This window comes from Camponotus floridanus, unplaced genomic scaffold (assembly GCF_003227725.1).
Source record: "Camponotus floridanus strain SB8 unplaced genomic scaffold, Cflo_v7.5 scaffold22, whole genome shotgun sequence".
NCBI classification, from domain to species: Eukaryota; Metazoa; Arthropoda; class Insecta; order Hymenoptera; family Formicidae; genus Camponotus; species Camponotus floridanus.
In genome coordinates this window covers 1,186,024-1,211,975 of record NW_020229348.1, presented here as the reverse complement: position 1 = coordinate 1,211,975, position 25,952 = coordinate 1,186,024, and the positions used below count along the sequence as shown (strand labels likewise).

At 32.8% G+C, this 25,952-nt stretch overlaps 1 protein-coding gene across 2 annotated transcripts; it reads right to left on the bottom strand.

Moving 5' to 3' along the window:
- Positions 1 to 1,300: 1,300 nt before the first annotated feature.
- LOC105253050 (sodium-dependent dopamine transporter) lies at positions 1,301 to 24,874 on the bottom strand. Of its 2 annotated transcripts, none has more exons than XM_011260814.3 (12): positions 24,199 to 24,874; positions 16,953 to 17,147; positions 9,961 to 10,095; positions 7,700 to 8,000; positions 7,117 to 7,255; positions 6,779 to 6,913; positions 5,254 to 5,357; positions 4,939 to 5,176; positions 4,540 to 4,668; positions 4,067 to 4,267; positions 3,762 to 3,929; positions 1,301 to 3,446 (listed from the first exon to the last, which is right to left on the bottom strand). In XM_011260814.3, exons 2-12 carry the CDS (start codon positions 17,134 to 17,136, stop codon positions 3,234 to 3,236), a joined length of 1,947 nt encoding a protein of 648 aa, XP_011259116.2. In that variant the 5' UTR covers positions 17,137 to 17,147; positions 24,199 to 24,874; the 3' UTR covers positions 1,301 to 3,233. The 2 variants fall into 2 exon arrangements, with proteins under 2 accessions (XP_011259116.2, XP_011259125.2); XM_011260823.3 differs by lacking the exon at positions 24,199 to 24,874 and adding an exon at positions 22,298 to 22,458.
- Positions 24,875 to 25,952: the final 1,078 nt, after the last annotated feature.

Sequence of the window (25,952 nt, the reverse complement as noted above, 5' to 3'; positions counted from 1 at the left end):
AATATATATATAGTGTATATGTAACTACACTATATATATATATATATATATGTATTTTTTAATGTGTTTATTATATAGATACATATACGTCTTTCTCTTTGTCTAAACAACGATCGCTATAAACTATATCGCGCACACGACCCCGCGGGGAGGAGGGAAAGAAGGGAAGGAAAAGGGTGAAGGAAACCGCGGTAGTCGCGCACAAGATTCTAACGATTCTCTATCACGACGATTTTTCAAAATGCTTAATTTCTATTTCCGGCCATTTTTCATCAATCAGTCCACGGGATTACAACGATGTGTACTCAAATATCTACACTCAAGTATCAACAATCCAGCTTCCGATCTCTTCATGTGATGTATATATTTTTAGATATTCGTCGAATGAAAATATCCCACAATATCTGAATTTCTATCACTATACAATGTCTGTTGTAACTTGTAATTATTCATAAAGTAGTGTCCTTTATCAGAGAATAACATATGATGTTTTGACTGACTTGAAAAGTCGCAAAAACTAAGTAGTAGTTTAAGAAAAAAAGTATGAAAAAATGTTATCAATATGTTAATATATGTTAATAAAAAAAATAGCGTATATCTTCTTTAGATTCTTCCAAGATATACTAAAGTGAAATTTGCTAGGTTTTTCTAAATAAAGAAATGCAGTCGCTTAATCATCAGACGTTTAGAAACATTCGTATCGAAGGATATTTACATACCTCAGAATACGCTCGAATACGTCGAACATATACTAGATTGGTCAATTAATGTGTGTCAATGCTGGATAATGACGAACGGTTCTGTCGTAATTGTCGTAAGCAGAATTCACATCGCGAACGAAAGGGAGATCGCGCGTTATATGTGACATTATGTGTGAGAATTAGGAAACGATTCGTCTCATTACCGCACGATAACATATAAGTGTGGAAATAGATAGACAAGTAGAGCACACTAGGGCTTGAATACTCGTTAAGTACTACGGTCTGACAAACTACTAGATTACTACTGATTCTCCGGTCGCCGACATTCTTTTAAAACCCACACGATGCGTTTATCCGCACGAATCGACCTATATTCGTAGCGTACATTTAATCTTCTACAGCTTCTATCGTAAAGATCATTCGATGTGACAATACTTGATATATTGTTTTAAATAGTGAGATTAATAATAATAAAAATTATAGTTAATAGCTGTAGTTAATATACAATTCTATAATTTGAAATTTTAAATATTCCACTTATATTGTTTTGTTATCGATAGAATTATTAATAATTAAACGTAAAAACATATGTATGTACAAATTGTATAAAATTTTTAACAATCAGAGGCTTGATTGAGATGTTAAAACAGAATATATATAATACAGATTTGTCGAAATTAATTTAAATTACAAAGGTTTAAACGTATACAAAGCACGAATATAGTTGTGACTTTAATCGCACTGCAATCTCTGGGATCAACGTCCAAAATAGAGAGAATTAGCCCGCATTTAATTTTAAGTGCGCGTAAAATACGACGATATTACTAATGTTAATGCTGAATTACGATTGAAACAGATATTAGACGATATCACAATGTAATGAGAAATTTAGCATGTATTAGAAATTCGACGAATAAACGCATCATATGGAATCAATTATTTAAACGATTTAACATAAGAGAATGAATTATTAATATATAGAGTCGTGATAATGTTAAAATGTTTAGCATAATATTCTAGTCATTAGGGAAAGTGTCATAATCAGGTAGTATACATGTGTGTGTGTATGATTATCATGACTAGAAAAATGCAGCAAATCTAAACATGATGGAAAATAGTAGTTATGTAAAAAAAAAAATGAGTGGTTCTATCGTATTATTTAATACAGGACTGCGCGGAATATCGACGAAGCGTAATTTACACCGGCTATGTAAGACTTAATAAATTAATTAACATCTTACCGGTGATTATAATTTGCGTATAGTCCACACAGCATTTACCGCCCAGGCTTACGAAGCCTGAGCGACGAGCGTTTGATTGGTCAAACGGAAATATAATTCTTCTAACTCGCTAAAGCACCGACGATAACGATTAATGTTAATGACGTGATTATATAACTCGATTCCTTTCCCTTTCCGTTTTATAGATAGCGAGAGATACGGTCCAAGAAGAGAATCACATTAATCACGTTCGATTAATCAAGGTCGTGTAATCGCTCTTCCTCTTAAAATATATATCTTAGCATTATAACGTATAATTTCTGTTCTATGTAACATCTTTATATACGAAGTGAATATTTTATACGATTACATAATTCGCATCGATCCAAAAAATAAACGGTTTTATTAAACAACAAAGTTCATTTTTATTCGCGATACTGCGAAACAACCCAAGTAACAGAATGACGTCAAATGATATCTTAATAACGTTTTAATGACATCATAGTACATTATTAAGACGTCTTTAAACGTCATCTTGCTATCTGGGTAGGAATCCGTAGATGGGAAAGGAGCTGAAGTTCTCGTTAGTTTTCTCAAAGCGAGTCTGTTAGTTGTCGCATCACTAACCAACGCGTGGATGATTAAACTATATTAAACTAGATAAATAGTAAACAGTTTTTCTAAATTTAAAGCTGTCGTCCGAGATATTAGGTTATAGGTAAGGTGGGAAGATAGTGCAATTCCAGCTTGTCAATAGCTTGAAAAACACCGTTCGTTAGAAGAAACGCATACACATCAATTGCTTTGTTCGCTAGACATCTCTCTCAGAGCTTCAATCTAATGCGTTTCGTCATATTGCGCGTGATTATATTTACAGGGGATAGAGGGTTATCGCCAGGAATCCCATCCAGGGAAAGTGAGACTGACGATTACGTGTATTGCGTTGCGATTCATTCTCTTTCCTATAGATCTTCTCGATTTATACATTCTATATCTACACGACACTTTTCATCACAATAAAATACGCGAAATGGGGTTCTGCTCTGTTCTCATTCAGGAATAAAGCGGAATCCGAAACGCGCGAATAGTCCAATTGCGATGACTCAAAGAGGGTATTTTATCGTCAAAATCAAGCCGGTATTCGAAAATTTAAGCGAGACGCATTAATCCGTGTTTAATCCATGTGTAAAAGATTGATCCTTGTCTTTGTTTGAATTGTCATTCTCGTCGTCAGAGGACCTTGCTCGGTGATCGTCCTTTAGCAGAGGTATACTTGGAACCGGGCACCGTGCAAAATCACAACCGCACTGTCCTAGACTGCTTCGGGGGGCGGATCATTCCCCTTGACACCCTCTCGAGATTGAATCATTACCTCCGTCTGTTCCTTGGTTAATTCGTGATTCTTGGTAATTTCGAAGTCTTGCTCGGCCAAGAAACTTCGACGAATAGCGCCGTTCGCCACCGAGGACAAATCATTCCTCTGATGCTGCGTGTCCCGCCACGGTGTCGTCAGGATCTTTAACCTCTGATAAATTTACCGTTTAACGCATTTTCATATCATTTTTACGTAGGAGATAAAGTTAATTTTATTAAATATATAATCTAGATAAAATTTGTTATTAATTATTTTATGATTATATAATCTTGATTAATTATTTTTAAAAAAATAGTAAGTTAATTTGCTAATAAAGTGCCAATATATATTTAGATAGATTTAATGAAACTATATTGTTATCAATTAGGGCGTAATATTTTAATTATGCTTTTAATATAACATACAAATATATAAAATTAATTGTGTACACATTTTAAAAATAAATGTTACAAATAAAATACTTACTTGAACAAAAGATCCAGGTGTGGTGATGATTTTGTAGATCGCCATACCTGGAATCATGACGATAGAAGAAGACGCGATCAGCCAACCCAATACATTTGCCCAAACTGGATAAATGTAACCTTCATACGATAATGGTTCGTAGCCCATGAGACCATAGACGATAATAAACTGTAATATAGAAAGAAAAACAAACATATATTTATATTTAACATTAAATAATGATAAGCATAGCTTTTATATAAACATATTATATGTAATGTGTTAATATTCTATATAATCACATTATATATTATAGGATGACATACCATCAGGAAGAGCGGTGCTACAAATTTCCAGCATACGCGCCAGTAGATGCCAGGCCTGAAACTGATCATGTCTTTAATGTCGGCGCAAAATCGATCAGTTCCGTAGATCCAACTGACCGCGATGGTTTCTGCCAGAACGGCGAACAGCATTGAGTATCCGGCCGCGTATCGATCCAACAAGTGGAAAAAGTAAAATCCACCCTATATATTAAAGAATAATAATTTTTTTTTAAATAATTTTAGACGTATATATCAGATACTGTTTCGTATTGATCTAATATAATAACAAGTATATCATATAATTCCTTACTGGAAGATTTAAAAAAAGTAAAAAAAAACCTTTTAAAGATTTTGCCATGCCTTTTAAACGATTTACATGTTTCTTATATTTATATCTAAAAGATTTTATAAAAATGGAAATATCAATATTAATAACAAATTTATATAACTTAACATTTATATAACATATCTACCTGCGAACAAGAGGCAAGTCCGACTAGAAAGTATAGAGTGAACAAGCATGCCACGAAAATCTCACGATTGTTGCCAATTAGCGGAAACTCGTCGCTGAGTGCTGTTATAATCGCCTCCGAACCTCCGAACTATAAAATCATATTAATTCTTACCTTAAATTATTTATTACGTTTTAGCAAGATATTTAATAATAATATTTAATAATAATATTTTCAGAAAGAAACGGTTTGTTACATTGATTAATATGAAGTCGACAACTTTAATAAAAAAAGAAAATGTATGAATTATGACGCAACAATAACACATTAAAAGTCGATTATCGATTATTAATTATTGATTACAGGCAACGCGATAAATCAGAATATATTAATTCTTGAAACGATGTAGAAGAATCGTACCGAGCTGTCCAAACCGAGTGTGAGTAACATCATGAAGAAGATGAGCGCCCAAAACATCGAACCGGGCATGGTAGCGATGGCTGCCGGATAGACGATGAAGACCAAACCTGGTCCTTCTGTAGCGACATCCTGAATGGATTTTCCGCTGGCATGGGCCATGTAACCGAGCACCGAGAATATAACGAATCCGGCGACAAAGGATGTCGCGCTGTTAATTAGGCTCGTCAATAGGGCGTCTCTGCGGAAGAGACATTTATGTAAAAATGCTCAGACGACGTCATTATTTTCTCCGCGCAGAAAGAAATTCAGTCTTACTTGTAAACATTGTTGTGATATTTGTTGTAACTCGCGTAGGCCAGCAATACTCCGAATCCTGGTCCTAGAGAGAAAAATACCTGCGTCGCGGCGTCCACCCACACCTAAAAGAGCATACTCGCGAAAATAATAAAATATATTCCGATATTTTTCACGAATAGTATAATAAGCGCGTATATTTATTTATTGTAATATTGCAATTCATATTATTTTAATGACGAAGATCTTTCTTTTCAATTTTAAAAATTATTTTTAAAATTTATTTAAAATTCTATATAAAAGATAATTCTAAATAAAATATTTAATTTACCTTTTTCTTTCTTTTTCAGATTTAATATTAATAGTTTATTTTCTTCTTGTAATTATTTTTATTTTTAATCGAAATAAAAATTTTATATTTATCTTGAATTCTCTATATTTATAACAATCAATATTAACAATATTTAACTATAGTATTCTATATGTAGCATAATTATAATATCCTAAGAATTCAAAGATATAGTTAATTTTTTATTACTCTAAAAAATTTCGTGAAATACAAAAGTCTCGCAAATTGTTATATCGAATGTATTAATTATAACATATTTATTCTAACAAAACAAACACGCATGTTCTTATAAAAAAGAAATAAATAAATATCGCAGATACACGCTGTATTTGCGAGAAACCGACACTAGAGATGAGAGATGTGGAAGGTGTTTGCGGTGAAGCGCGGGAAAAGAGAAGAGCGTCAGCCTATACATCAGACCGGCTTCTCGTATATCCACGGATTAACGGTGATCAACAAATCCACTTTCTCACCGATATAAAACCCACTTTAGCTACGACGGTAAGCGGCTAAGTCGTCGTACGGCGAAATGCATTCCGCGCGCGAAACACGAGGGTCGACGCGCGTTCTAACGTTCTAGCGCGTGCTCGACCAAACTCTAATGTTCATTATGACAGCTACACAGAGTTTCCATTTTCACCGTCGTCAGTTAACCCTGCACGTTTCTCCTTTCCCCCCATTTTTCCCGTACTACCATATCCGGCCCCACCTCGGCTCGTCCAACCCGCTCGCCATCCTATAAACGCATTAATTCCCGATTTTTCTCCTTTTGTCATTGCCACGAATATGTACGTCGTAGCTCATGGTAATCCAGGTCAACGATAATAAAACAATCGCCGGTGATGCCGATACTTTCCTCTCGTATGATTTTATTTAAAAATCCGTAGCCGTATTGTGAACGAATAATTTTTCAACGTCTCGTTATGAAAGAATAATTTATTTATCTCAAGATTTTATTATATATTATAATTGAATAGAATTGTTGGTAAATTACTTAAATGTTATTAATTATTAAATTACTAATTTTGTATTCATTAATTGCAGTATTCCATACATATTATTTTTTATTACAGTTTATTTGAAGTTCAATTTTAATAAGACATGTTTATTTCAAGGAGAATTAAATATATGACTAAACTCTTTTGCACTAAAATCCCGAATGTTTCAAATATTTGCAACACAAAATGTTATACATACCTCTGCTTTCGTGATTGCGGCGAAATTTGGACTAAGATAATAACGGATCCCTTCAGTACTACCTGGCAGAGTGACACCCCTTATCAGCAAAATCAGCAAAACTGCGTAAGGGAAGAGAGCGGTGAACCAGACTACCTGCAACAAAAAAATTGTTCGTCCTGAGATACAATTTTATGCAAATATAAGATAGATAGCACTTGGTGGAAAAGAGCTCTACTTGACACATAGTGCAATGCTTCATTGTATCTTTTAAACCTTCGCGAAAAATCAAAGGTACTTTGCGGAAATCGCTCATCCGTCTTTAGAACCTCGAATCTCTAACGAGGCATTCAGCTTACCTTGCCGGAAGTCGAGATGCCTTTCCACAGAGAAAAATAGCAGATCAGATAGACTACAAGCAAGCATAGCGCGATGTCCCACCTAATAGCTCCGAGATCATGTAAACCTTCGCTTTCGTGCAGCTCCAAGATAGCGCGGCTTAAGAAAAAAAATTGTGTAATTCATAAAGCTGTTGTGCGTACAATTTATATGAAAAGAGATTTATGTTCTACATTTAATAAGATCGCGTGCGCATTAGCATTATTGCTGTTTAATAATCTTGATAAGAGACTTAAAAAAAAAAAAAATATATATATATATACACACACACATATTTATTATTTTTTACTTATTTATTTATTTAACATAATCGAAATTTTTTCAATATTTTTCTCATAATGTATTTTAATTTTCATATTATCTGTATCATTATTTTATCAAAGAATATCTTTGAATATTTTGTTACATATATTTTAAATTATACATCACGATCGAAACAAATTGATATTTCATTAACGATTCTAAAATTTTCAACAAATGGTAATCATTTGTCAACGCGTTTTTACAGATGAAAATTGAAGTGAAGTATCAAAAGTTACTTACTTGAAATATTCATGTGCAGCGCTCGTATGATTATCCGCTGAAGCAGCCTCCGATTTTTGATCGATCAAGAATCGGGTAACATTTCCAATATTCCCATTTACCTCGTTGGCTACATCGTCGAAAGCATACGAGACGTTTGCATCGAATTCGCGGCAAAGCGGCGTATTCCAAGGATTGTTACACGTGGTCCACGGTAACATTGTGGAGAACGAGGCGAAGAAATAGCGGAGCGACCAGGCAATGATAACATTGTAGTAGAAATCAACGTAAAACGCGATCAGGACGACCGCGTATCCGATACCTAATTAAGAACAATTCATATTTTCATGCATCAAGCACGATGACAAAGTTAATCTCTGTGAAAAAAGTATTTAATTTCTGCAAATCTGCTCTTCTTCTCAAGAAGATACACGTATAATAAAAATTGCCGATAGCCAGAGGAACGCAATTCAATTAATAAATTCGTTATTATATAAGATTATTGTTTCCCTTCTTCTTAAAGTTTAAAGATCCATCAATTCTAAATCCATCGAAAATTTAAATAAAAACTCGCAATATAAAATCAGATACAATTTTATCGAAAAAACTCGCTAATATTACTTCGAATCGCTACTCGAAATAATTGCAATGTTTTAATTGCGCATAGTGAATTGATTTTAAAAGATATCGCGAGAATCTAAGAGATCGTTAAATAGATTAAAGTGTGATAATCGCGAAAAAAAAATCAGAGCTGCGTGTAGAAAACATGCTAGAAAAGAAAAAATAAGACGCGCCGTCCTTCTCTCGCAACTAGAGATATCTTATCTTGCGCGTATATCTTAAGTCCGCGCGTCTTTATGCAAATGACAATGTGACCTTCCTTCCGCGCGAGATCATGCATATACGATGACACACTCCGCGTGCACAGACATCCATCTGTCACGGGAAATCGCGAGGGATCCCGATCGATCGCACGGCGATTGGCGGAGACGGAGAGGATAAGCGGGATGAAATTGTAGCTCTGTGGAAATGAAGTTGGAAATCGGCGGAAATGGAGGCTCTTTGCCCGGAGAGCACCGTCGGGTACGTCTCTCGCATTCCGCTCTACGCGCGATCTTCTCAGATTTATACGCGTTACATAAAGCAACCGCGGTCACATATTACGAGAGAGAGAGAGAGAGCGAGAGAGAGGGAGATCTGCGAGGCCGCGCCTTATATATGTATGTGATCGTATATGTATGTACACGTGCACATATATTCCGCTCCATATACTTCGCTCTGCTCTATTAGAGCTAAGAGTGGTGGTGGCGAACGACGGCCGGATTCCGTTTCTCCAAGATCGGGGACCGCAAGATCGGGCGATTGTCCCCCGCGACTGGGAAAAGGGAAAAGGAGACTGAAGGAGACCGAGAAGTCAGAGGCTAACTTCCAGCTCGGAATACCAATATCCCTCGAGAGAGTGACGAGATCGGAGGAACGGCGCGGGAGAATATAATGAGAGTAAAGAGGGTCGTTCCGGCTCTTAAGTCCTCGAGACTTTTCCGGACTATATTCGCGGATTTCTCCGCTCACGTTCTAGTATATTTTCACCTGTTGTATTGTCGCCGTGAGCACGTTCAATGGTCGGCAACGGGCGTTACTCACCGCGAAAAGCTATAAACTTTAAGTGTACATTAATCTGATATAGAATGATATAAGGTGCGAAATAAATAGTGACTTTCATCGATAATCGTAAAGTTTAATTGCGCTTTGTGCGAGTGTAATTTTGCAATTTTTATTTTAGAGTTGGAATCGAAAAGAAAAAAGTAAGGTCTCTGGCTATTGATAAATTGATATCTGCGTACTTATGTCATTGTGTCGTCAGACGCTATTACTGTCATAATGTTCAATTTTCGCACTTTCGAAATTGCCCGGATGATGATTAGAGCGATGATATAAGGGTTGTAACATGATTTTGTAACGAATGATTTCATTCAATTTGCAAATGTATCACTATTGAAATATGCAGTGTAAGTTAATCTGTCTTGTTATGTCGAAAGAGATCACATAAAATAGATACAATTTCAGTTTTTTTGTGTTAAGATATAAAACGATTAGATAATTAAAGATGGATCACGGAATAAATATACTTGGGATATTTTTAATCAATATAATATAAATAATAAATTTTCTAGTTTCTTTTCATCAAACTATTCATTATACCATTAAAAGATATCTTCAAATAAGCTATCTTGTGAAAAATTAGATTGAAGAGAAGTCGCATCAATAACAATCTGACTTACCTTTGAAGAGCGGCACAAGTCGACCCCAGCACGTGATAGCACCCTTTCTGTTGAACTGACCGAGTGCAAGCTCCATATAAAACAGAGGAATACCGCCGACCACTAGCATTATGCAATAGGGGACCAAAAATGCGCCTATAAACAGAGAAATATATGTAAATGAATCTTCATTTAAAACAGATATACGTTTATGTGATTTCTCGCATTAAAACATGGACACAGTCGATTAGAAAATTGAAGATAAATGATTAAGGATATATTTAGCATATTCTAACTTTAAAACATAATGTAACAGATTTTTCATTTTTTTGCTACATCAAAAACTATTAATTATAATAAAAAATATCTTTATCGTCATCAAAAACTATTAATTACAATTGAAAATTGTACAGTTTTATTACTTGGCATTCTATTACAATTTTATATTGTATATATAATAACAAGTTATTGCTTTCAATAAAATCACATAATTCACCGAATATTGATCTTTAATCAATTAGCATCTTCAATGAACATCGAATCATAATAATGCGATTCTATCTGATGACTGCATTTCAACTTCGTGACATAAGTGGATCAAATAAGATTCGATGATTCTTCTGTTCATCGGTTTTGTCCACTTAAAGGAGTAGATCTCGCGGAAGATCTTTGAATCTAATAAGACAAGAGAGAGTCTATTGTACAACATGGCAGGACGATTATTGTGTGATCTAAGAAGTGGGAGTAAAAGGAAGAAAAGGTGCTGGTATTCGGAAAAAAGAGGTTCATACAAGAAGTAAAAAAGTTACGAGACACAAGTCAGAGAATAAGAGATCGTAAAGTGTGTGTGTGTGCATATGTGTAGCCACAAAGAGAAGAAAACTCTAAAAAAATTATTAGCTCGTATTGTACATTTTTTAAAAATCAAAATAATTTAAATTATGAATTCCACAGCAAAGAATTATGAAAAAGATTTTGTAAAATTACAAAATTATTTTACTATTAATAATGTCTTAATGATAATAAAGTAATATTTCTTAATTAAACAGCGTTAAAATGAATAATAAAAATAATATATTATTATTCATTTACACATACAAAAATTTTGATAATTACAAAATTAAAAATGAAATTTTTAATTATATCCTCCCTTGCTGCATAGGAGTCTTACTATTCTCTAAGCGATTAAATCGTTCTAATTTCAAGCTACGAAATCTCATGGAATCGTAATTACAAACACATTTGAAAAATCGTCACACATTTTTAGAAAAGAGCTGGCTCCTGTTGGCTTGACGATCGACTCAGTCGTGTCATCGTGTTAATGTCACCTTGCCGCATTTCGGAAAGTTGACTATCGAATTACGCGCCTAAAAGCACCTCGCTACCGGTGCTCTAAATAACGCACAATGCAGTTATGGAACTAACCCGCTGGTATGAGTGCGTCACATATCGCATTTTTTCACCGGTTTCTCTCTGAGCGGCATGTGTTATCTTTCTGCCTATACACTAGCTTCTTTATATAATATGGATCGTGTAAATTTGCAGAATCCCAACGGCTTTCCAAAAGGGCGGAATGATTTTATTATACGACACTCGCGCGAATCAATATATCATATAAAAGAATAATAATTAAATTATATTCATGCGTGTGTGCGTTATTTTAAAGTACTGCAATCAGAATATTAAAAAAAAATAATTAGCATATAACTATGTTTTTTAGACTATGAAAAATTATTAAAATATAATTCATTGGTATCTGCGTAAAAAAATAGAAGAATTATTAAGAATTCAAAAAATATACTTAGAAAACAAAAAGATTGAAATAATCAACCAACTAGCATTTATTACATAAAAAATATGTAAATATATATTTATATTAAATTGCATGTCGAATTGTGTCAATAATCACAACTTGTTTACAAAATTTTTTGATAATAATTTGTCATGTAGTCGTAAGAATTTTGCTAAATAATATCGTTATATTGTTCATATCGTAAATAAATGTGACAGAATAAATGCAATCCAAAAGAGAATAATAAAACTATTGCTATGCTTATTTCCTTGATCTTCCTTCTTAACTCCGATGGAACGTTCATTCTATACCCATGGAGATGTAATCGCATTATGAAGGATATTGTCGTTGAGTAACCTTGATTAATTTCCTCTTGTTCTTACCTTGGCAGAAATCGACAAAATCGATCGTATTAAAAATCCTATTCTCTTAAATAAATCCATTCGCCGTCGGATGATTTCATTATGAGAAAAATTATTTATGACTTCAAATTGTAAGTCAAAATTCAGTTTCACATACTTTTATGATATCCATTCTACATATACTGTGTATTTTATTTGTATTGCAGATTATTATTTGTATTCGCAATATGTAATATATTCTATACAAATAGAAATATTATATCATATATTAATCTTCCCGCTAATATATTGATACATAGCATCTATATGGTTTAAAAAATTTATATTCTTTACGAGTAAAATATCGGTCTGAATTTATTATATAAAAATTTGTCATTTATATATTAAAAAATTCTTTTAATATATTATTTTAAAGAGATTTAATGTATTCGCATACGTACTAATTATGATGATTTTTTATCTTACACAGAAAGATGAAATTCGTGAAAGATCAAAGAATTGAAAAAAAATATCTCAGACCTTTCTTTTTTCTATTGTCTTGACACGCTAATGTCAAGAACAAATGTCCGGTCTTGGACAACAGTTCCGCTCAATTTTCTCTCTTTGAACGCGAGCGTGCATTCGCGCAAAGGCTTAGTGCTTAAAGCTGCATTTTACGCCCGAACAAAGGTGAAAAGCTCGTTCGAATGAAACGTAATGCATTCTCGCGAGATAATCGCACCAATTGTAGACTGTCAATCGGAATATGCTTTTACCAAAAGATATACGAGGGTCTAGGTCGCAGATGTTGATGTTGTCTGCTGACGAAAATCGATATTATTTTAAAAACCGACTATCTCTCAAGTATAAGTATTCTAATTATTGCATCTCTATAATATTTTCACATATTGTAAGATATCTAAAATTGATGTAAAAATCGATTATTTAAGAGATGCTCGTATAATAAATCTATGGAATTTAATGCAAAATTAGAAAAAATTGTTGCGAAAAATTTATTATATAAATTAAAACACTAACGAAATATTTTTAATTGAAATTTTTTAAACAAATTTTTTTTTACGATGAAACGTTAATATTATATCTATTTCTATATATCTATTTCTTGAAAAATGTCAATATTTATTATTTTTTGCTTTATGATAATTTAAATTCCATTATGATAGTTACACATCTACGCTACATCAGAAAAAACTTGCGTGTTATACCAACTACATAAAAAATCTTAATTCCATTTCTATTGACAATTAATTTTTTGTGAAATAATGGCGTAACTGGATATCCATATTGCGTATTAGATATTCATCGATTGAGTAATACGAATTGATATACCAAACCAGTTTAGGATTTTAATTAGCATTTATACGAATATATAACATTTACATTCTTCAAATACGTCTTCTCGATAATCAGGAATGATTTCATCTAAAGGGAAAACTTGATAATTTATTCAAAATTTTAGGAATGAGAATTTCCATAAAGAGACTGTTCGTACTTCTCGTATGGTAGAATAATCGTGCAGTTCGATGTATCCTAAACGAGGAAACACCTGGCGCAACAGGCGTCATGCAATAATTAAGCAAACACGTGGGAGAGAGATTCCTGATTGTGGGATTCAAAAATAAACCTGCATTTCTTTTTATTTTTAATTTTGTGATATAATTTTTTGAAAACACGTAAACGATAATCTCACATTTTCGTTTTTCCTGTTTCTTTTAATTCTCTCTAAAAAAATAAACACGTATCTTTAATCTATTAAATATATACAATCAAATATTTAAAAATATAAACATCAAATATATATTAGAAATATATTAAATTAATAAATATATTAAAATAATAAAATCAAAATAAAGCTTTCTTCTAATATAATAATAAACATCAACTTATTTTATTAAAATCATTTGGTGAAATTCTATCAATTCTATAATTTTTTCCTCAAATAATTTATACAAACTTTAATCGTACGTCGTCATTTTAGCGTAATTGTTTACATTATTCAATTCCTGATTATGCATTCCTGATTATGCAAATTTATTTGAGTTTATCCGGAATCGCACGAGGGAAAGTGCGAGAAGACCTTCCGCGCACAAAACAATCATCGTCGAAGTATCGTGACAGACAGATGATGCATGTATCGATACGTACGCGCTTCGCTCTGAATTATAATCACGAAACAACACGTTAATAACGCTTCCCGTAGGGTGATAACGACGCAGCCGCCGTCCGGCGGGGTGGAGGGCGGCGTCGCGCACGTCCATGATCAAAGGCCCGTCCCGAATGGGAAATTATAATTAATTAAGGTAATTGGAAATTAGCGACCGATCTTGCCCATCCTAATGGCGCGGAGCCGCGCGCTCTACTCCGTTCTTAATTGAGTTAGCAGCCGCTTTTGAGGAGCCTCTGTATCACTGACAGCGGCCCTAATCGCATTCCTACCGGGGACTCGATAGAGCCCCCGGTACTAATGGCGCCGTCGTCGCAGATTGCCGCAGCGAGCTTAACAAAAGTCAATAAGATTGCCGACCGTTTTCCAAGATCGAGCCCTAGATGCGGCACAGATCGATCTTCAGGAGCAAAGAGCGAGTAAATCGCGACGGAGAGTCGCGAAACAATATGATAATCGAGACGAGGTAAACGTAAGTGTGTACAGTGTCATCACATGATTCATGGATTTTATGCAGAGTGTATTTGAAAAAGAAATAATCGGTTTTCCTCTCTTTTCTTTGTGTGCGTGCGTGCGTGTGTGTGTGTGTGTGTGTGTGTGTGTCATGTGTTTTTTCTGTTTTCTCAAAATTTAAACAGGAAACAGAATTACTCAACATTAGAAAATTAAAGAGGTTTTGTTGGAATTCAAGTTTCAACATAAAAAAAAATACATTATTTTTCACATAATTCTAAAAAGTGATTTAAATTTCAGATTTTTAATTAAGAAAACATTTGATGAGAAATCTCGAAGTACATGTATTTAATTAAATATTTTCCAAGAAAAATTTTCATTTTTAAATTTGAGAAAACGGATTATCTCAATCTGAGAAAATTTTCATGAGAATATTTTTCGATGACTTTCCCGAACAATTTTGCAATACATTATTTATTCATTACGATTTATTTCTCCTTGACATTGCGATTCTTATTATACTGCCAAGATTATCTTAATATTACAAACATAAAATTAAAGTCATATCAATTGTAAAAGAATAATATAAAGGGATATTAGCGCGGTTATATTTATTATTATTTAACATATTATGTCTTTGAAAATATCTGCGCACAAAATCATCATCGTACATTTCTTCCTTTTTCGTGATTTAAGCAGAGATATAAATTCAATACATGTTGCAATAGAAAGATAACAAACGATTTATGTGTAGCTACTATCGTTAACTGATCATTCCCGCATTACCTGTTATGTAAATTCGTAATATTAGCGTTCGTAGTACGGTAAGGAAGAGTGCATACGACGTATGAATTATTTACAAAATTTACATGTGCAGGCAACGCGATTAGCATGCAGTATCAATGGAATATGTCGGCATGTTTTAGTACATGACATGCATATAATGAAATCAGTAACGGATCGCGAAATCAATCTCATAGATAGGAAACTATAAGATTAAAATAAAATTTACGCGACATTATTTGTAACTGAACGTAACTTTTTTTGTTTCTCTCAGAAATGTTGTTAATCAAGAATCCTTATTAAAGGAGCTAGAAGTCACTTGAAGTAGAAGCGACGTTCTAGCGGCAACCGCGTAATTTTAATTGCTTTCGCATTTGCCCTATGAAAAAAAAAAGAATTAATATCATTGTGCGCGCTATGATTTACGCCGCGTAAATTACACATCTTCTCCTTAATTACAACCAATTTGGACATCTACAGGTGTGGCGCTCTCGCCGTCTCGAAAACCCTTCTTGAGCGAGGTCTAAATCCCGAGGTCATTTTCCGCGAAGTAAATGCCAATTAGTCGACCGGTTAGCCCGGTATTGCTCGTCTGCTGAAGTACATTACTCGACGATGCGACGCGCGTAACACTCAACTTCCCCAAGTTAACTGCGAAATAACGTCCGACGATGATGTTACGAAGCAGTTGACGAAGTTTGCCCCCGCGTGACAGGGGTATCGAAGGGAGCGAGATGAATTCGTTCGTTCGCGAATGAGAAAGGTCCCTGCTGAAGAGAAGGTCTCACGCGGAAGTTGAAAAATAAAAGAAAAAATGTCAAAGATGGAATTGAAGGAGAAAGAAATGTAAACTTTATAATTAAACAACTTTATATCCCTCTCGTGGAATTAATTTCGAATTTAAGATCGACAACGATATCTTGCAGCGACGTCAATGATGTGACTGTCAAACGATTCCTAATCTGATGTAAGTAATTTATGATTGTAGTTATAATTTAAGATCCGAGAGAGCAAATTAAGCAATGCTTCATCTCAGCTTTATTAAGATAAAAAAACATTGGAATTAAAATGAAACGTGTGACACACACCGACGTGGCAAAACCGATTGTAATTCCGACGAATGTACTCTTATATTTTTTCTCTCCGTAGTGGAAAAACAAAGCGTAACAAATAATAACGCAATCAATGATGCGAAGAAATTACGATGTTCGAGAAGCGAGTGGGAAACATCTGATTAGGCATGTACGAAACTGTAGCTCGTAACAGACGCAGGTCTGGAGGGAAGAAGGGGTAAAGAGGGATTGGGGTGTGTAAAAGGGCGGGATTATTGAAATCGTATTCCTGCTGCTGCGCGTCCCGTCAATGACAGAGAGAAGCACACTCGACACACTCGCGGGATAATCGAAAATAAACTGCGCGGAAATCGTTGCGGCCCGGCCGCGCGTCGACATGCACTTACCACCACCGTTCTTGTAGCAAAGGTACGGGAATCGCCATACATTAGCGAGATCGACGGCGAAACCGATAACCGAGAGCAAGAAATCGAGCTTCCCCGACCAGGTCTCCCTGCCGTCGCCGCTGCCGCCGTCGCTGCCGCCACCGCCGCCGCCCTTCGCGACATTTTTCACCACCGTCGACGACATCCTTTGGGTATCTAAAGCAACGACATGTATTATTTTCGCGATAAAAATATATAGAATCTTTGTCCTCAAAGAACGTACATCTTGTAAAAGGTGTACTCGTATTAACATCATATTTGTAACTTCGCATTTAGGTAAAGAATCAGATTTAGATGAAGATTTGTCAAATTTATACGCGTTATCAAAAATCGCTAATAATTTATTATATATGATAACTAAAATTATAATAAAATTATAATAATAAATTATAATATCTAGAATTATAATATTGTTGGTACATTGTATTCGGCAATATATGTAAATTGCTTTTTAAATTATCTTCTTGTCTGCATTTTTTTTAAATATGAAAAGTTACTTTCTAATACATTCTTTTATTTAAAACTTTCCTTATTATTGAATTGCGATGTTAAAAACGAAAAATTGAAATGTTTTTTCTTGTACTATACGTCGAAAATTAATTTTTTGCGAGTACCATTATTTGTACAGAATTTAGAAAAAGATAATTTTAAAATTTTTAATCTTGAACCTAACAAGATCAAAACAAAATAAATTATATCGAACATTATAAAAGTATTTTTATATTTGATTGAAATAATAATGTGATTGCAAATGTATATATGTATAATCATAAATATCAAATAAATTTGCAAATATTTCAAAAAACTCTTCATTTAGACTCTTTTTTACATATATGATTATATTTAATTTAGCGCAATTACATAAAAATTTGTGCATAATTATATTAAATTATATAATTCTATATATTAAGATTTATTTATATTTTCATTTATATATCAAGACATATTTATAATTATATTTATTCTAATATAATTTTAAATTCATCGAATTATAAATAATTTGATATAGAATTATAAATATAATTACATGTATATGATAATATAAATCAAGATTTCACATATAATTATCACATATAATTATATGTAAATTGATACAAAAACATAACTAGATGTAAACTTCTCGGAGATCGAATAACAAGTTAGGAAAAAATATCATCTTTTATTTAAGAGTAGAATGAAAAAAGACGAAAAGTGGTAGCGATGAAGTAGTAGCAAAATACGATGAAGTAGTAGCAAAATAAATTTTTCCGAAAGAGTCGATGCAATAAAGTTCTCTCTTAAAAGCAGAAGTCTCGAAGTATCTATGTATGCATATACTGGTCAACATAAACATAATCTTGAAGAAGTATGATTCACGAATACATATTTATTACGCGCAAAATTAAATGCAAGGTCGCCAATGTACGAAAGGAGTTGAGCGAAAGGAAGGTGCAGCAGGTAGAAGCCAAGAGTGAAGTGGGAGAAGAATGCATGAGACGCGTTAACGCAATAGGAAGGAAATTGTCCCCATGTGGTTATTATATTATTATTATTATTCGCGGAAAATATATATATATATATATATATAAATTTATATATATGTATATTGTATGTTTGTATGCGTGTGTGCGAGAGAGAACGTCGCGTGCGCGGCGCGGCGCGGGCGTGTAATTTGGCGACGACAAGTTATCGATAGCCCTTCAGGCGACAACGCTCGACCCCCAACGAGCCTCATTGTGCCCCGTGACGGGTACCGGTCAAACAGCGTATATTTCAAAGGCGATCGCGGGCGATCCGGCCTCGAGGGGCCACTCGACGACGGGTTTTCTGTCACGCGCACTGATCCACGCTTATCCACGCGGACCGACCCGGTTAATTGATATTCGGCGGTTGCGGAGACACCTACGAACGCGCAAGCCAACGCGAAGATGGACGACGACGAAAAATCGCGTTGCCGTCAACGCGAACGAGATCGATCGCTCTTGCTTCCGTCATGACACGGGAGGCTCGACCGATTCGCTAAACGCGACTTGACACGGGACTCGTAAATTGAAAAAAAGAAATATTAATAAATTTAAAACATGTAGTAAATTGAAATCTGATTTAATAAGGTTTTTGTTTACAAACCAAATAAACTGGAAAGACAATTATCTAAGTGAGAAGTTGATTTTTAATTTGTTATGTATTTTTACTCGACTTTTTATATAATTTTTTTTTCAAAGTTTAAACGCAGAGTTTTTAATTAAAATTTAATTCGATAAATAATGATAATAAATTCTAACATTTTTTGAAAAGAATTAATAGCATATGTTTAAATTTTAATTGATCAGTCGATATGTAACACATTAAACTAATATATTGTTAAATAACAGATTTTAATTGATCATTTAGCAGTATTTCTTAATTGTTCAATCATTAGTGTATCTATCCTATTACTTATTTATCTGCCTCGATAATTATAATGCTTTTCTTATGAAAGAGGTTAAATGCATTATCCAAGATTCTTCCCTCTTGAAGCGTGAATGACAATATTTCAGTCGAAATATTACCAGTCGCTAACGAGTATTTCGAAACTAGTTTTAACGGGGATAATGGCTGAAGGAGAAGGAAAAGGAGCGGCAACGATGTTATATTCTCTGACAATCAAATTCTTGTGGACGTATTTTTACAATGACATCCATCGCATCGATGATTTATCCAGAGACCGGTCTTTCCCCACTAGCAATGTTTTCTGAGTTGGAGTTTCCGAGATAATATGGCAAATTAATAATTGTGCAATCGTAATTAGAATAGTAAAAATAACAAATCGATAAAATGTATTTCGCAAACGTATGCATATACGAGGATAGATGAGGGAAACCGCAATGACGCGAATTGCTCGTTGCGGAAATTCACATTTTTTGCGACATTCGAACTACATTTTAATTCTTGTGTTAATGTAACACATGTTCTTAACTGATATGGTATGATCTTTGAAAAGAAAACATACATTTTTGTTCTGTTAGTAATAGTGTAAAAAAGCTAGAAGAAAATAACCTAGAGAAAATAACCTAGAGAAATTTGCTAAAAAAATATTAATTGTTTATTTTATTTCACTTTTTTCTTTATATTCCGTTTCTTTTTCTTATAGTATATAATATTTTATATAATTATAGCATATAAGATAATATTTTATATGAATATAGTATATATAAGATTTTTTTAAATAAAAATTTTTTAAATAAAATAAATTTAAAATATTTGAGAATATATTATATTTATATAAAATTTTAATATTATGATTCTAATGTAAGATAGACTTACATTTCTATTTATTATTTTATGACATTATAATTTTGGTAATTTACGCATACCTTATGATGGCATTGATTGTATTCTTTCAGATTATTCACTAGTTATTTGTTATTATAAATATTTTACCAATAACCGAATCAAAACAAATATGTGAATTTTTTTGGGAACAATTGAATATAAAGAAATCATATACAATCTCAATATGTTATCTTTTAAACATTCGCGAAACGTGATAAATGTCCGATCAATACTAAAATTTTATACAATATACTTTAAAAACCTGCATGTAAATTTAATACAGATTTGTCATGAATAAAAACTGATTAAAATTATGCTTACATTTTCTTAAAAAATATGAAATACAAAACTTTGCTAGTTTCTGCATTTATAAATTAAAGTGGATTTGTCAATAATTATATAAATACAATTATTAAAAAAAATTTACCTTATTTTTCTATTTTGTTTTAATTTTACTATTAAAATTCTATATAATATACTTTTCTCTAATATAATCAACAATATTTAAGTATTTTTATTTAAAAGTTAAATTATTTACCATTATTTATTAACTAATTACAGTCATTATTGCAATTATTCTTTATGCTACCAATTTTAAAATACTATAGCTTTAGGTTAGTTTTAAAAATCCGAATTATTCATGCATTATTTGAATTATTAATGTTATTTTGTTCAAAAAATAGTAGCTTGTTTTATCAAAGAAAATGGGAATAAACAAAATTAAAAGTATCAATTTTTAATTGTCAATTAGTTATCAATCTTATTCCGATTGATTGCTTTTTAAATAGTAATCGGAACATTTAAACGCAAGATAATATTTATAAAAAATTATTTATAAAAAATATATCTTTTTTCATGATAATGCAATTTTAAAATATAAATGAATTTGTAATATTTAATACTTTACAATTACACAAAAAATGTTAAGTATTCTCTATACGCATTGACACATAGACAAATTTCAGTTTTAATCTATGATTTTTCAAAGAAATTTTTAACTATCTTACATTTAAAATACATAGAAAAACAATATACGTAAACTGTAAATTCTTATAATAATCTTTTTTTGAATGTACTTTAAAAAACGCTACTATATATATATATATATATATATATATATATATATATATATATATATATACCTCAATGCTTATAAATGTCTATACTTAAAGTTTTAAATCAATCAAACATTTTCTTACTATAAATATCTATCAGATATAATATTTGCGATAATAAAAAAATCGAAAACAAGATTCTGCACGCAATGCTTGTTGTAACTCCGGCGATCACGATTCTACAATACGCTTAAATAAGAGATATTCCGTGCACGTTTGTTTAATTTAAGAATCCGCTGTAGTGTGAATCGTTTTACGTGTGAATCGAATTTATAGTGTATTACACTGTGGACAAAGAAGATATATTAAAGTTGCAAAAATGTTATAGTTTATGTACTTTTAGTTTATGTACTTATAGTTTATGTACTTTTCCATGCTCAGAATAAATGTTGATTTACATTATTTAGAAAAAATTATACCAACCATACAAGCGAAAAATAAATATGATCGTCATTACATCTTTATTACTCTTCGTACGATATTTAATAATCAAGCCATATTATTCTCACATACATTAATTACGAAATATCTCATAAAGAATATGTTTTATTTCATTTATATAAAAAAAATATAAATATATGAGCAAATTTCTTTTGTCACACGATAAGTGTTTACGATACTTTTCACATTGTTCGTATCGAAAAAAAATTCTCGAGAGAAGAAAATCTTTTTTGTGTATTAATGATCATATTTCTCATCATATTTCTCTTATTTAATTTTACGTGTTAAAATGGTATGAAAAATCATTAAAGAATATTTATGTTAAAAATCAAATGGAGAATATTATATTAAATTTTGTCGTCTAAAAATAAAACATTAATATATCGCGAATATTTTTGCATGGCAACAAAAAATGCTACATTTTTGGCAATCGAAAATTTATATTAAAAAAAGACATACCGTAACAGCCTTTCTCTGTCTTCAATACGCAAGGGCACCTCGCTCTCTTCTTTAGCAAAAGAATTCGCAAAGAAAAAATTCAACGATCAAACGCGACTCACGCAAGTCGAATGGTGATGGACTAACGACTACTCGTGTGCAGCTCCGTTTCGATTGTGTGCTTAAATGATGCGAATGCGATAACATAACGTGATCAGTGAATATATATCGATAGTGGGAGAAGAGATCCATCGGAGATGCAGATTCAAAGACTAAATCGAGTGGGGGAATTTTCTATGAACGAAGTTCCCTGTGAACTACGACTATAATACTAATTAATGAATTATCTTTCGTAATTGAACATTCGATTTGACTGTCAACATGTTACAGAGAAAAGATTGACTTATTCTTAAGAAACGCTGAATTATCTACACTTTGACTTTGATTTCCTTCGATAAAAATACATATCGAAAAACAAAAAACTGGTATTTCAAGAAATATGATTATCATGCATAATTATCAAAATTGATTCAAATAATTAAGATATATATACACTGAAAAGAATCTGAGTAAACTTGTGAGATGCTTAGTAATGCTTTAGCATTTTTAAAATATTTAGTTTTTATCATCAAGTATAATAATAATAACAAATTATTTAGTAATAGTTATAAGTTTCGAAAAACATATTTTACGTTTAATTGAGTCTACTAAATGTTAACAATAAATTATTATTTCGTCTTAATCATACGTTTAGTTAAAACTATTTCATCACAGCTCAGTGATCAACTAAACGTATAGGTGATTAAAGTAAAATAGGTGATTAAGATAAAATAATTATTTAATGTTAACATTTAGTAGGCCTACTTAAATAAAATGCTTTTTTAAAATGTTTATACTATATATTTATACTGTTTGTACTTATGTTTATACTAATGTCTAAGACTAAATTTTTGTTATTGTTATTATACTTGATGATAAAAACTAAATATTTCCAAAAATGCATTAGTAAATGCATCATACAGGATTATCCAGATTTTTTTTTTCAGTGTATATATATATATATATATATATATGTATGTATTTCACACATATTTGACTTATTTTATTCTTTAAATTTTTTTAAATAATATTAGGATAATGTACAATCAATATAAATATAATATTCTTCAATTCTCCGATATGTAATGCAATAATAATATAATCATATAATAATAATAATAATAAATTATTATAATTATATAAAAAAAACCGCAGTCAAGAAAATTAAAAATGATTAAGCTAAATTATATGTAAATATATATCACATATATTTGTTATATATAAGAAATTTTGTTATTTAACCGCAGAATTCAATGCCTCAAAAATGTATGAATAAAAGAAAAATTTGAGAAAGAAATTATTTTGTAACGAAATAAGTAATAAGAGAAGAAAGCTATAATGCCGTAAGACGATGTAAACTCGTAAAAAATTCTGCGTTTGATCCATTAAAAATGCATAGATTTGAAAACGTTATACAATAATTCCAAAGGAAATCTTGTGTGAAATTATTTCAAGGTATTAAAACAAAATCCAAATCGAATACGAAGAATCCGATAAATGTAAAAATGACGTAAGATTGAAAAAAAATAAATAAAATTCATACATTTTTACATTATACGCACAAATTACATTTTTCGAAACTTTGCACAAATATTAATAAAACAAAAATTCCTTTAACATACATGGCTCATTATTATAACCAGTTACCTAGGAAGAGAATACGCTTCTTCGAAAGATTAGAACAAAAAGCGCGCAATGAAAATTACAATTATCGCTTGAAGGCTGCGTATCCATTATTGATATAGAAATGCCGGAGATTTCGTCCTTCGATCTTAGAGAATTTCGATCGAATAACGAAATACTGAAAGTGCGGAAACACTTACCGAGTATCACGCCGAGGACGATTAACGGGCGACGGTGTCGCCGTAAATGTTGCAGCTCGGCGAGACACCGCGACACTGACCGCGCGGCTCCTCGGTCCACGGCAGGACTCCCACGACGAAGACTCGCCACAGGGTCAAGAGTAGCTCGAAACTGGTATCCGTCAGACCCATGCCCGTTTCGTCGTCCCTTGTCTTTCCTCTCCTCGAGCCCCTCCCCCCGCGCCGTATTTTACAGAGACTCTTTCGAAATCTCCCGCCGGAAATCCCTTTCCTTCTAACTTATCGTTAGACGAGCGATCGGTCGAGACGATGATTTCCAAGACGCGGCCAGATATCTCTTCTCTCAGGCGGATCGCGCGAATCACCCGCCACGTCGCTCTGCTCGCGACAGCTCGCGCATTTTAAGACAAGGGTGCTCTCGTGGGAAACGACGGTAAAGGGACGCGATTAGCAACGGACTTCTGATTTTTCGAGACGGCCCGAATCCGTCCTCATCGCGAGTTATTTCGCGCGGAAGAGCGCGTTCCTTACCTTCGTTCTCTCTCGATCGCGCGAGATCGATCGAATCGGGCCTCTGATAGGCGAATACGGCGAAAAGGGAGAGCTCGAGATTGTACGGGGGTGCAATCGGGGGTGCAATGTTGATGGTATATCCCTCCGGCACGAACCTCGTCGCAAAGGACCGAAAGAGTAAGTGGCGAATTTTAGCGCCCGTCGACGCGTATATACGCGCCGCGGTCACGTGTCACCGCGGCCGAGGTCACGTGACGTCGCGACCAATCGGGGCGCGTGCGCGCGCTGTCACTAATTGTAAATGTGATAGATGCTGTTCGCGACGCGCGCCATTACGTATTAATGCCGCCCGTACATGATACATGTCGCGCGTTTTTATTTTTTTGCATATTAGCAGCCGAGTAATTTGCCTGTCTAGCAAAATTAAAGTCCAAATAACTTGCCACTCCAGCGAGACATCAAAATCGAATGTGTCTCTTCAGCGAAATCGAAGTAACGTTTTTCTCGAATGATTTTTTTATTCAAAATATTAACTTCCCGAAAATGTAGATCCGTCATTACTTATCAGTGTAGATGCTACTGTCGACTGCAACAGAATCTTAATACAATGATTATTAGCTTTATCATTATTGATTTATACCCAAACAGCAAACTTTTCTTAATAAATTCATAAAGAACTCATATTTTTGACCTCTTTATAATTTGCATTAAATGAATTCAAGATGTGATCTAAAAATATTACTTTTTGAAACTCTTGAACACTAAATCATAAGCAGCTGATTATGAGTTCCCATATATGAACCTGTTATAATATTCATACAATGGTCAGAAAAATTCATTTTGATATCAGAAATGTGGCACATGTTTCTTTGCTTGTTACTGCCGCTACGCGGCGAGCCACTCTTAATTTAACTCGTAGCCAATATTTATCATGAAATATATATAAAAAAACTAGTAATTAACACATAAAATTTAAAGTATATTTTTTTTTCTTTTATGAGCAGTAGTGCCAGAAAGAGGACACACTGGTCACACGCATATAAAGAAAGAGCCACATATATGTGCTACGCAGCATAATTGTATGTGAACCGCACCTCTTGCTGATATAACTATTTATCAGTTTGAGTTATTTCTGACTATTTATCAGTTTAAGTTATTTTTGACAACTTGAATTTAAAATAATTATAGAATATTTAGAAAATCATTAAAAACCTATTATTAACCTATTATTATAAATTGCA